We start from the raw sequence: 12,313 nt of genomic DNA on the forward strand, positions 1-12,313 counted from the left end.
TCTCAGGGGGTGGGCTGGGGCCATGTTTTAATCCAGGTTTTATTATTGTTCAGGAATGGCGAAGCCAACAGATCAGGAGATGACTGCCACTGAAAGTCAGTTTATTACTCACAGTTCCCAAGAGGAGGGGCACCCCACACCATGGGGGGTCAGGAGGGGAAGCACCAGGGTAGGCAGGAGGCAGAGGGAGTGGAAACTGTGAGCAAGAGTCTTTTTTTAAACATCATTTGATGATTTTTTTTATTGAAGTATAGTTGAGGTACAATCTTATGTAAGTTACAGATGTGGCGAGAGTCTATTGTGGTTTCGAAGGAGAGGGATGGGCGAGATGGAATATGCAGGTTTAGGACTGGCCAGTTTGAATAATTTTAGTGGGTTTTGGGCACAGGGGCTGTCCCTGGATGTCTGGCATCCGGCCCTGTGTGATTAGGGCAGGAAAGTAGGGGGACAGCAAATATAAAGAAGGTGGTTGTGTTATGGGCTCTGGATGGGCTGGTTTGTGTGTGAGAGACATTCTTGCAGGCGAGTCTTTTATACTTGTAGGAACCAGCGAACCCTGGGAGGGACAGCCCCTCCAGGATAAGCAAGGCCCAGAGTTTCAGTAGCAGGATACTGCTGGCCTCATAGAATGAATTAGGAAGTGTCCCTTATCCTTTAGTTTTTTGGAAAAATTTGAGAGTAAATGGTATTCGCTGTCCAGCGAAGCCACCTGGTCCTGAGCTTTTCTTTGTTGGGAAGTTTTTAATTGCTTATTCAACTTCCTTCCTTGCAATTGGTTTGTGCAGATTTTCCATTTCTCCATGATTCAGTCATGGTTTCTAGGAATTTGTCCATTTCTTCCAGGTTATCTGATTGTTGGCATGTGATTGTTCGGAGCCATCTCTTAGGATCTCTAGTTTCTATAGTATCAGTTGTAGTGTCTCTTCTTTCATGTATCATTTTATTTATTTGAGTCCTCTCACTCGCTCGCTCTCTCTCTCTTTTTTTTTGGTAAGTCTAGCTGAAGGTTTGTCAATTTTGTTTATCTTTTCAAAAATCAACTCTTAGTTTTGTCAAAATTTTTCCATTGTTTTTCTTCTGTCTGTTTCTTTTATCTTCACTATAATCTCTGTTACTTCCTTCCTCCTGACTGCTTTGGATCGAATGTGTTCTTTTTCTCATCTTGAGCTGTAAAGTTGGGTTGTTGATCTGAGCTCTTTCTTCCTTTTTCACGTAGGCATTTGCAGCTATAAACAGCTCTCTGAGCACCACTTTGGCTGCATTCCAGAAGGCTGATATGTTGTTTTCATTTCATTTGTTTCGAGCTACTTTCTAATTTCTTTTGTGACCTCTTTGATCCTTGTTTAAGAGTGTATTGTCTAATTTCCACACATCTGTGGATTTTCCAGTTTTCCCTGTGCTGCTGGTTTCTAGTTTCAGTCTGTTTTGATTGGAAAAGATACTTTTATGATTTCAGTCTTCTGGGATTTGGTAATACTTGTTTTGCGGCCTAACATGTAGTCTGTCCTGGAGAATGTTCCACGTGCTCTTGAGAAGAACGTATGTTCTGCTGTTGATGGATGGAGAGTGATGCATTTGTCTGTTAGGTTCATTTGGTCTCTGGTGTAATTCAAACCCCCGTTTCCTTATTGATATTTTGCATGTCCTTTTCAATATTGAATGTGGAGTATTGAAGTCTCCTATGATGACCTTATTGCTATCTGTTTCTTTAATTTTGTCAAAGTTTGCTTCATATGCTTGGGAGCTCTGAGGTTTGGTGTATAAATATTTACAATTGTTATATCTTTTTAGTGAATCAGTCCTTTTACCATTATATAAAGTCCTTCTTTGTATTGTGTAACTTTAAAAAAAGATTTAAAGTCTAATTTGCCTGATGTAAATATGGCCACTCCTGATCTCTTTTGTTTACCATTTGCAAGAAATATCTTTTTCCGTCTTTCACTTTCAGCCTATGTATACCCTTACATTTTTTAAATCTACTCAGTCAATCCATGTCTTTTGATTGAGGGTTTAATTCATTTACGTTTAAAGTAATTACTGATAGGGAAGGACTTATTGTTGCCTTGTTCACTGCTTTCTGTTTGTCTTTTGGCTTTTTTTGGTCCATCATTTACTGCTTTCCTTTTGTTTAATTGACGTTTTTTGCAATAATATGCTTTGATTCCCTTCTCATTTCCTTTTGTATGTATTCAAAATATATTTTCTATTGCAATTATATAAAACAACTTAAAGTTATAGTATTTTACTTTAAGCTGATAACAACTTAGCTTCAAAGATACACCAAAACTACTCCTTTACAGCTCCCCTCCCCCACACTCTATGTTGTTGATACCACCAATTACGTATTTTGTATACAGTATGCTCTTTAACATAGATTTCTAGTTTTTAAGTGTTTTTGTCCTTTTTGTGTTATTTTGTGCCAAAATCACAATAGTACAGGTTACTATATTTGTTTGTGCATTTACCTTTACTGAAGGACTTTATATTTTTACACAGGTTCACGCTGCTGTCTACCAGCTTTTCACAACTTGAAAGACTTCCAGTCGCACTTCTTGTAGAACAGGTCTAGTGGTAGTGAACTCTGCATCTTTTATTTATTTGGCAAAGTCTTCATTTCCCCTTCATTTTTGAAGGCTGGCTTTGCTGGGTACAGTATTCTTGCCGACAGTTTTGTTCTTTTAGCACATTAAATACATCATCCCACTTCCTTTTTTTATTATTCTAATGACTCCCAGTGTTGTTCTTTGGGTTTATCCTAGTTGGAGTTCCGTGAGCTTCTTGAACTTGTATGTCCAGTTCTTTCACCATATTTGGGAAGTTTTCAGCCATTAATTATTTTTTTTAACCTGTGACTATTTTAATTTTATTTAACTGTAGGAATAACCTTGTTCTACAATCTCTATTTTACAAATGGCAAAACTGAAGCACAAAGAGGATAAGTAACATTTCCAAAGTTACATAGTTAGTAATCTGGGATTCAAACCCATGCCGTGTGATGCGAAAGTCCTTACTTTAAAGGCGGTGCTTGGCAAATAAGATCTCTTTAAACGTATGGTGATGGTGAAAAGATTGCCTGGCGCCCAGCAGGTGCTCCATGTGTTACTCCTTTTCCCCTTGCCTTATGGTTAGGCTTCATGGGAGCCTACCCAGCTTTCTTTCTTTCTTTCTTTTTTTTTTTTTTCCAGATACCAATTCTTTGAGTAAGCTCTCTGCTTCTTTCACTCTCTTCCTCTTCTTCTGGGACTCCTGTAATGCTTTTATCGGTCCATCTGACAGTGTCCCATAAATTCTTTAGGCTCTCTTTGCTTTTCTTCATTGTTTTTTCTTTTTGCTCCTCTGACTCAATAATTGCAAATGAGTTTTTCAGTCTAGTTATTGTATCTTTCAGCTCTAGAATTTCTGCTTGGCTCTTCTTTTATCATTTCTATTTCTCTATTGATATTCTCATTTAGTTCATCATAATTGTCTTGATTTCATTTAGCTGTCTGCGTTCATTTTTAGCTCATTGAGCATCTGTATGACTGGTATTTAAATTTTTTTGTAGGCAGCTCATAGATCTGTGTTTCTTTAGGGTTGGTTTCTGGGATTTTATTTTGTTTCTTTAATCGAGTCATGCCCCACCCCCTTTTTTTGGGTAATTTTTTGCTGGAATTTGGGCATCTGAGAAACAACCACCTCTCAGTCTTAGTATGCTTGCTTTGTGCAGGGAAAGCCTTTGCTAGTCAGGCCGGATGTTCAAAGACCTGTTAAACTTTGTCTGATCTCTTGCTCCCCTCGCATCTACCTGCAGAGCATCAGCTGTAACATGCTGCTTCTCTCTATTTCCAGCAGCTTTCAAACTTTGGCACTGGTCATGACAGCACTCCAAGTCAGGCAAGACAGAAACCAGAAACCAGTCCCTCAGGCAGCTTCCAGATAAGCCAGAGCATTGCGTGCACTGTTCACTCCTCTGTTTCCATCCTGAGGGAGGAGCCCCAGAAGGGGAGGCTCCTCCCAATTGTGCTGCACAATGCTGCATGAGGGAGGAACACAAAAGGGTGTGCCAAACACTGCCAGTTTTTCTTCTCCATTTGCTAGCCTCTCTTCGTAGTTTTACAATGGCTTGGAAGCTGTAGCTTCTCAGCTGGTCTCCGGACTTTTCACAAAGCTATTCTGGTTTGTATATTGTGTTAACTCCATGTCTTCATGGGGGGAGGAGGGCCTTTAGATTTTTGATCTGTCTTCTTGTTGACATTACAATACATTTTAACGTGGCTACTGCGGCTGCTCTGTAGTCAAAGCCCCAAGAAGATAGACTTTTCTCTGGGCTTCAGAAGCCTTGTGGGGATTGGCAGAAACTGTTACAGAAACTGAGCCTTACATCCCAGTCCCAGCAGCCTCCTCTGGCTTTTCGGGGCCCCTGGTCATCCCCGGCGTGCAGCAGGTAGCCCTCATCAGATGCTGCCTCCCCAAAGATCATCTTCCCCAGGTGAGCCCTTCTCTTTGCAGCACTCTGAGCCGCAGAAGCTGCTCCACATTGCCCAGGAGCTCCTGCACACCGAGGAGACCTACGTGAAGCGACTGCACCTGCTGGACCAGGTAGCCCTCCTGGCTAGGGGCTTGCCTTTGTCTACTTCCAGAGTTTCAATGGCGAGTTTGGGAGACAAACTTTCTATCCTAGCATTGGCTAGGCTTCGCAGTTGGAGTCCAACTGACATGAATACTAAAACTCGGGCAAATTTAAGTCTTCTGCAGAAATTCTTAGTTTTTACCTTCACAGCTTGTGGCTCTCAGGCAAAGCTCTTACCCAGTCATTTTGAGGTTTTTTTCTTCCTGGTAGTTAAAATATCTGAGCATATAAATGACCTCTGGACATCCTTTTGCATAAATAGTTGAGACAGTGGGTGGCACTCTCCCTGTCCAGGTGACAACATGGGGTTTATGAGCACAGGAAGTAAAACTCCAGTAGAAAACTGGATTTTGACAGGTCCTGCTTCTGTCTGTAGCTTACAAAGCAGAGAAAGGAAATCAGTACCAATCATTTCTTATGAGAGATGGATGAAAGATGTCCTGTCCCTCTCTAGAGGGGACTGTCCCTGCCACACCCCCAATTCTTAGCCCTAAGTAAACTTGCTTTAAGACTTTTAAGGTCCTCTGAGCCAGTTTGATGAACTGGAAAGCTCATTAAGAAAACACAAGGCAGGGGAGGGGGGTGGGACGGGATAAACCGGGAGTTCGAGATTTGCAGATACCGACTGGTATACATAAAATAGATAAACAAGCTTATACTGTATAGCACAGGGAACTATATTCAATATCTTGTAGTAGCTTACGGTAAAAAAGAATATGAAAAGGAATATATGTATGTTCATGTATGGCGGAAGAATTGTGCTGTGCACCAGAAATTGACACAGCATCGTAAACTGATGATACGTCAGTACAAAGAATTTTTTTAATTAAAAAAACTAAGAAAACGTAAGGCAGTGGCAGCTTCTGCTGAGCTCGCATACCTGCAGCGGAAGCACCGTCCCAGCCATCTGCAGTGACCCACGCTCAGTGACCACCGCGTGGGCTTCTCCGTGCCCAGGTTTTCTGCACCCAGCTGACGGAAGCAGGGATCCCTTCGGAAGTCATCACGGGTATCTTCTCTAACATCTCCTCCATCTATCGCTTCCACGGACAGTTCCTCCTGCCTGAGCTGCAGACACGGATCACAAATGAGTGGTAAGTGCAGCTCATGGTGCCGGGAAGTGGTGGTGGTTGGGGGCGGGGGTGGGGGGTTGGCTCTAATGCCCATGACGGTTGAAAGTCATGGTGATCCTGTTGCAGCAGGTTTGTTGATTTCTCCCTGCCAAGCAGCCTCTAAATCCGGGGTTTGCATGCCCCAAAGCCAAGAGACACCTGGAGGGGAGTCCGGTCTCATAGGGCCCTGGACTCTCTTTCTGCAGGGTCCTCGGCCAACCCTGACCCCATGGCCTCTCAGGGTCCCCAAGCCTTCGCTTCTTCACCAGCAAATTAAAGGGACTTTAATACCTTCTCGGGGCTTTGTGGGATTTAAATGAGGTTTGACATCTGCAAACACCAAACAGTAGATAGACAGTGCCTGTCGGTTTATTTGCCCTCCTAGGATATATTGCACCTTTGCTTTAGAAAAATGAGATTTCTTTCCCCCTCAAGAGTGTTCCCGGGGGGCTACCCCTCTGTCCCTCTGCCATTTCTGTCACTCGCAGCAGAGGGACAGCTCAGCTGCGAGTCGTGATAATTAACCATCACAGGCTCGGCTCCCAGCTTGCCATTGTCCACATTATGTGCTTGCCCCTCCATTCTGGGCGCTGCTGCAGCTTTGCTTTGAGGTCTCTGGTGACTCCTCTCTTCGCTGGCCTGCACTGAGCCGGTGTGTGGTTCTCCTGTGATGTCCCCAAGAGCCCGTTCGCCAAGCTGCAGCCGGGCCAGGGAGAGCACAGAGGCCAGGGGCTTTACTGCGGGGCGTCCCTGCACCTGCAAGGCTCAGCCAGAGTCCAGGTCCATTTATAAATCTTTAGAAGGACACACTCCTCCCTGCAGAGCAGGTTACACTGTGTCCCCAAGGCCGCTGGGTTAAAGTCAGGCCTGGACTGGCCTTTGGACCCACGCAGTCCACACCTGCTAGAAATGGGCTTCCTCCTCAAGGCCCTGGAGAGACTGACAGTGCGTGGCCTGCTAGGGGGCCTATGAGCTAAATCCCCAAGTGCGCATTCCTAGTGATGCCGCAGAAGATGACTTTGTGCACGTGCTTTTTTTCTTTAGGATAAATCCCTCACAGTTCTAAGGTCAAAGATTGGCAATATATTTTATGCTTCTTGAGACTTATTTCCAAATCCCAATTTATTTCCAAACTATCCATTATTACCCAGTACTGCTTTCTCATAACGTTGCCAATGTTGGATCGTCCCATTGTTTCTAATCTTTGCTCATATAAAAGGGGCATAATGGGGTTTTCTTGATTCTCTTTGAGAACAGTGGCCTGTCATTAGAGTGGTTCCATTGCTACTAACATCTCCTGGTTTTCAGCAATGGTCCTGTGACTGCACTGTTGAAATGCTTTACACGAGCCTCTCATTTACGTCTAGGTAACACACTATTTTCCGTCCCCCATGAAACAGGGGAGGAAAGTAAGGCTCAGAGAGGGGGACCGGTCTGCCCACCATCACAGAGCTGGGAGTCAGGCCGTTGCCCCATAGCCCTCTGGTGAAGTCCCGTCCCACCCAGGCCCTTCACTGGAGTTGTTTGTCTGACGACCTCACTCCCCCATGAAGGGACACGAACCCCCGCCTTGGAGACATTCTGCAGAAGCTGGCCCCATTCCTCAAGATGTATGGCGAGTATGTGAAGAACTTCGACCGGGCCATGGAGCTGGTGAGCACCTGGACCCAGCGCTCACCGCTGTTTAAAGACATTGTCCAAGGCATCCAGGTAGGGCGGCCCCACCTCGGCTTTGCAGGCACAGGGCTGGGCTTGTGTTTCAACACGGAGAAAATCAGTCAAATTGTGGGATGCATCCAGATGCTCTACTGTTGCTTTGATCCTTAACTCCCAGAGACAAATCGTCATTCTCATTTCATGGGTGAGGAAATCACGGCTCCAGGAGACTGTGCGATTTGTGTCGTCACAAGCTATTATTCGATGGAACCTGGATCCAAATGCTTGTCCCCCTCCACAGGGTCCCTCAGTGGCTCGTGGACCAGTCTTTTCTTTTTCTTTTTCTGCAAACAGCCTGTTCACATCTCTGCCTGCTGTTGTCTGCTGCGCGTTGATCTTTTCTCATTGATTCATGAGGTTTTTACATGCTAGGAACGTCAGCTGTTAACTGTCATCTGTATTGCAAATTATTTTCTCCCACTGATGTTTTAGTTTTTAACTTTATCTATGATGTTGTTTTCCATACAAAATTTTTGGTTTTTAATTAGCCACATTCACCAATTTTTTTTTACTTTTTTTATTGAGTAATAGTCATTTTACAATGTTGTGTTAAATTCCAGTGTAGAGCACAATTTTTCAGTTATACATGAACATACATATATTCATTGTCACATTCTTTCCTCTGTGAGCTACCACAAGATCTTGTATATATTTCCCTATGCTATACCATATAATCTTGTTTATCTATTCTACATTTTGAAATCCCAGTCTGTCCCTTCCCATCCCACATTCACCATTTTTAAATAAAGTAATTCTTTAAAAAAATCTTTTAAGTAATGCTTATAAATGCATTTCCCAGGGGGCAGGTATAGCTCAGTGGTAGAGGGAGTGCTTAGCATGCATGAGGTCCTGGGTTCAGTCCCCAGTACCTCTGTTAAAAAAATAATTTTAAAAAATGCATTTCCCACTCTACAGTTATATAAATGAGGTTTTCTTCTGATGTATGGCTTCATTTTAAAAATTAAAAATGCTATCTCAGAATAGTTTCCAGACAGATTGTGGGTAAGGTACAAATCCAATAGGGTGTTGGGACAAGTGACCCCGATTGCTAAACACACACACACAGTGCATACACATGTACACACATGTGCATAGGCACTCATGTGCCACATGCACGCCATGCATGCATGTAATACATACATGTGTGTTCACAATGCACACATGCATCGTGCACATGTATTCTTCACTGACCCTGGAGGGTTAATGGGCACTGAGCCCCTGTGTGCTGAGGGTTTGGAGGCCAGGCCCAGATTTGGAGTAGCTCTTTAATAACTTTCCGTGTTTCCCCAGATCCTGCTATAATCAGGTCACCCATGATTTATTCCTGTAAATCCTAGATCAACCCCCTGCATCTCTCAGCATCCCTGTCCCTCCCCAGAGAGTGTAGCTCTAAGGCTGAATGTTTCCTTCTCCCCTTTTGCCTGAGCCCCTGCACCCTCACCCCTTCATTTATGTCTGGGTCCCCCCAGCTGTCACCACAGAACAATCTCCAATGAGGATGTGTATAAAAGGGCCAGCACTGGATCTAGAGTTGGCCTGCCTGGGGGCCAGCTCCATCGTTCCACCTCTCCAAGCCTCAGTTTCCTCTGCTGTTAAGATGCGGTCTGCAGTCAGCCAGGTGCAATACTCTAGGCAGCCTCCTGGGGGCTGCAGAGGCTGGAAGCAGAGGTGGGTCTGGGATCCACGCAGGTGTCCATGGGTGCCCTACGCCACCTGTCTCCCCCGCAGAAGCAGGAGATGTGCGGAAACCTGACTCTGCAGCACCACATGCTGGAGCCCGTGCAGAGGGTCCCCCGCTACGAGCTGCTGCTCAAGGACTATCTGAAGAGGCTCCCGGAGGACGCCCCAGACTGGAAGGATGCAGAGAGTGAGCAGGGCCGGCCACAGGCTGAGGGGCTCCTGGGCGGTGGGGGCTGGGGCCCTTGCTGAAAACCCTCATTCAGAGAGAGAGAGACAGGCAGACAGAAAGAGAGAGACAGAGATGGGGAGACAGAGAGGGAGAGACTTCCAAGTGCCCCCTAAAACAAGGCACAGGAAGTGACTGACTCTGAGTGTCAGGGGAAACCACCCCTGTTCCCACTGAGGTGGTGATGGGGGGGCTGTGGAGGGGGCTGCTATGTGTTGGCAGAGCTTAGGCCTCGGGAAGGACCTCGTGGGGCTGGCACAGCTGCTCCTGGTTCGTGGGCAGCAGCTGGCCGGCAGCATGGGGCAGGGTCTGTGCAGAGGAGAGGGATGCCAGCCTGGCAGACTCCCAGCAAATGGGATGTGTCTGCAGGGTGGCACTCGCCACCCCACACCCTAGGCCAGATCTTGTGAACAGCCCAGCACACCCATGGAAAGCGGCAGGAGCAGGGCAGAGCCTGGCACTCAGCCTCGTGGGGCCAGGACCTGTGCAGAGACACCAGGCGCCCTGTGGCTTGACCCTGTCTTCCTCTTGCAGGGTCCTTGGAACTCATCTCCACAGCTGCCAACCACTCCAACGCTGCCATTCGGAAAATGGTGAGTGTGGGGCTCCTGGAAGCCACCTGAAGGACCAGCAGTTTGGGGCAGGGAGAGCACAGGGTGGTCCGGACACCGTCGGCCTGCACACTCACCCACCCGACCCCCAGGGAAGACAGAGACTCCCCTGAGAGCTAGGCAGGCCTGCTCCTTACTGGCTTGGTGACTGATTGCTGGTAAGTCATTTAGCACTCTTATTTATATATATATAATATATAATGTATATATGTAATAAGGTCTCTTATTTTGTCAGTCTCTGTTCACAATGCCCCTGGCCTGCCACTGCCTCCCAGGTACACACAAGCTCTTCGACATATCAGCTGCACACCCAACCCCCGAGTACACACCAGGTGCACGCCCAGCCCCCACCCAGGACAGGCAAGGCCCTTCCGCTCTGCCTTCCCCGCGCCTCCTCACTCTCCATGCTGGCTCCCTCTCCTGCTCCCATGCCCACATCTGCCACTTGTGTCCATATCAGAGGCAGAAGGGCCAAATTAGCTTGCTTCTGGGTGTGCAGGGTAAGATTGGTCAGGTCTAAGGGCAGTGGCTGCTTTGGCATGGCGTATCCAGGCTGCCTGTTGCCGGGTTGAGGTTCCTGAAGGCTCAGCTCTGCCTTCAGCTACATTCATTCTTCGCTCCTGCCTCAACCCCTGGTCATGGCAGTGACAGGTCAGGGCCAGTGGCCTCTTGGCTCAGAGCTGGAGCCATGAGCTGCCTACCCTCTCCCCTCGCCCACTAGGGGTGCTGGTTCACCATCCAACCAGTTTCGAGGCAGAGAGGGTGACCTGAGGATAGGAGAGGTCTGATCTCACGATGGCCCTGGACCATCCGAGGGTAGAGCAGGAAGCCAGCTGCCACAAAGGGGAGGAATGTCCAGGGCAAAAGTTATAGCCGCCCAGCGTGTTTCCTCTGACACGATGCCCCTTAATGCCTCCCATGGAAGGAGCTGGCGTGCAGGGTGGAGGCTGAGAGGGCCAGTCCCAGTTCTCTGGGGAGAACATCTCCAGCAACTCATTTGATTTCTCTATGCCTCAGTTTCTTTGTCTATAAATTGAGGATAAAAATGGCTGGCACCAGCATTACAGGATCGGTGCTAGAATTAAAGGAGTTAACACCCATGTGTACAACAGGGCCATCTACTTAGCAATGGTGTTAGCTGTTGTTATTATTTATTTCTATCTGCATGGTGTACCTCTGTTATTCAATGCCCAACTTGGGTGTCACCCGGTGTTTTCCCTGCCACTTCACTGTCAGCAGGCTCGTGGTCCCATCTTGGTTCTGGACCACACCTATGGGGCAGGGTCTTCATCTCTGGGTCCCCAGCATCCCCCGGCAGGTCTCCAGTCCTTGCGGGTGTGCAGCTGCCTGAGCTCCATGTCTCTCGCAGGAGAAAATGCACAAGCTTTTGGAGGTGTATGAGAGACTGGGTGGGGAGGAGGACATCGTCAACCCTGCCAACGAGCTGATCAAGGAGGGCCAGATCCTGAAGCTGTCGGCCAAGAATGGCACAGCCCAGGACCGTCACCTCTTCCTGGTGAGCGCCCGTCCGCCCACACCCAGCCCTGCCCACCCCTGCCTCTCCCCGCCCAGCCTCCCACTCCTGCCTCGACCGCCCAGCCGCCCACTCCTGCCTCGTCCCGCCCAGCCGCCCACTCCTGCCTCTCCCCGCCCATCCTCCCACTCCTGCCTCGCCCGCCCAGCCGCCCACTCCTGCCTCGCCCCGCCCAGCCGCCCACTCCTGCCTCGCCCCGCCCAGCCGCCCACTCCTGCCTCGCCCGCCCAGCCGCCCACTCCTGCCTCGCCCCGCCCAGCCGCCCACTCCTGCCTCGCCCCGCCCAGCCGCCCACTCCTGCCTCGCCCCGCCCAGCCCAGGTGCAGAGTCTGGCCCCGCCCAGCCACGGAGCCCCACCCTCGCCCAGCCACGGCCCAACCAGCTGCAGAGCCGAGCCCAGCTGCTAAGCCACGCCCCTAGTCCAACCCCAGTCCCTCCCACACTCAACCCAGCCCCACCCAGCTCTGCCCACTCCAGCCAGAGCGAAGCCTGACGTCCTCCCTGGGGTGCTCCTCTGTGGGGTGAACCACCCCTCCCCCCGTGCCTGACCGTCCCTATCTCAGTTCAACAGCATGATCCTTTACTGTGTGCCCAAACTGCGGCTCATGGGCCAGAAGTTCAGTGTCCGGGAGAAGATGGACATTTCCGGCCTCCAGGTGGGTGAGCCCTTCCCACCCAATCTGCTGCCCTGGGGGAGCACAGAGCAGGTGGCAAAGCGCTCACTGCTGTGCACCTGGTCACCTGCCCGTCTCTGAGCCTTGGTTCTGTCTGTGACCCAGGTGTTGGTGGGACATCTGTTAGGGCCTTGCATCCTGGGCTGAGTGG

At 48.5% G+C, this 12,313-nt stretch overlaps 1 protein-coding gene across 4 annotated transcripts in view; it reads left to right on the forward strand.

Annotated features, from left to right (window-relative positions):
* Positions 1-12,313, forward strand: part of FGD3 (FYVE, RhoGEF and PH domain containing 3) — a 42,058-nt gene that overhangs the window by 12,392 nt on the left and 17,353 nt on the right. For all 4 annotated transcript variants that reach the window (XM_015243568.3, XM_006209263.4, XM_072959112.1 and 1 more), the window contains 7 exons: positions 4,489-4,578; positions 5,567-5,703; positions 7,275-7,431; positions 9,166-9,304; positions 9,878-9,936; positions 11,324-11,470; positions 12,052-12,144. In XM_015243568.3, the coding sequence (XP_015099054.1) occupies positions 4,489-4,578; positions 5,567-5,703; positions 7,275-7,431; positions 9,166-9,304; positions 9,878-9,936; positions 11,324-11,470; positions 12,052-12,144 (822 nt within the window). The remainder of the gene's footprint in view (positions 1-4,488; positions 4,579-5,566; positions 5,704-7,274; positions 7,432-9,165; positions 9,305-9,877; positions 9,937-11,323; positions 11,471-12,051; positions 12,145-12,313) is intronic.

The sequence above is a fragment of the Vicugna pacos genome, chromosome 4 (genome assembly GCF_048564905.1).
Source record: "Vicugna pacos chromosome 4, VicPac4, whole genome shotgun sequence".
Classification (NCBI taxonomy): Eukaryota; Metazoa; Chordata; class Mammalia; order Artiodactyla; family Camelidae; genus Vicugna; species Vicugna pacos.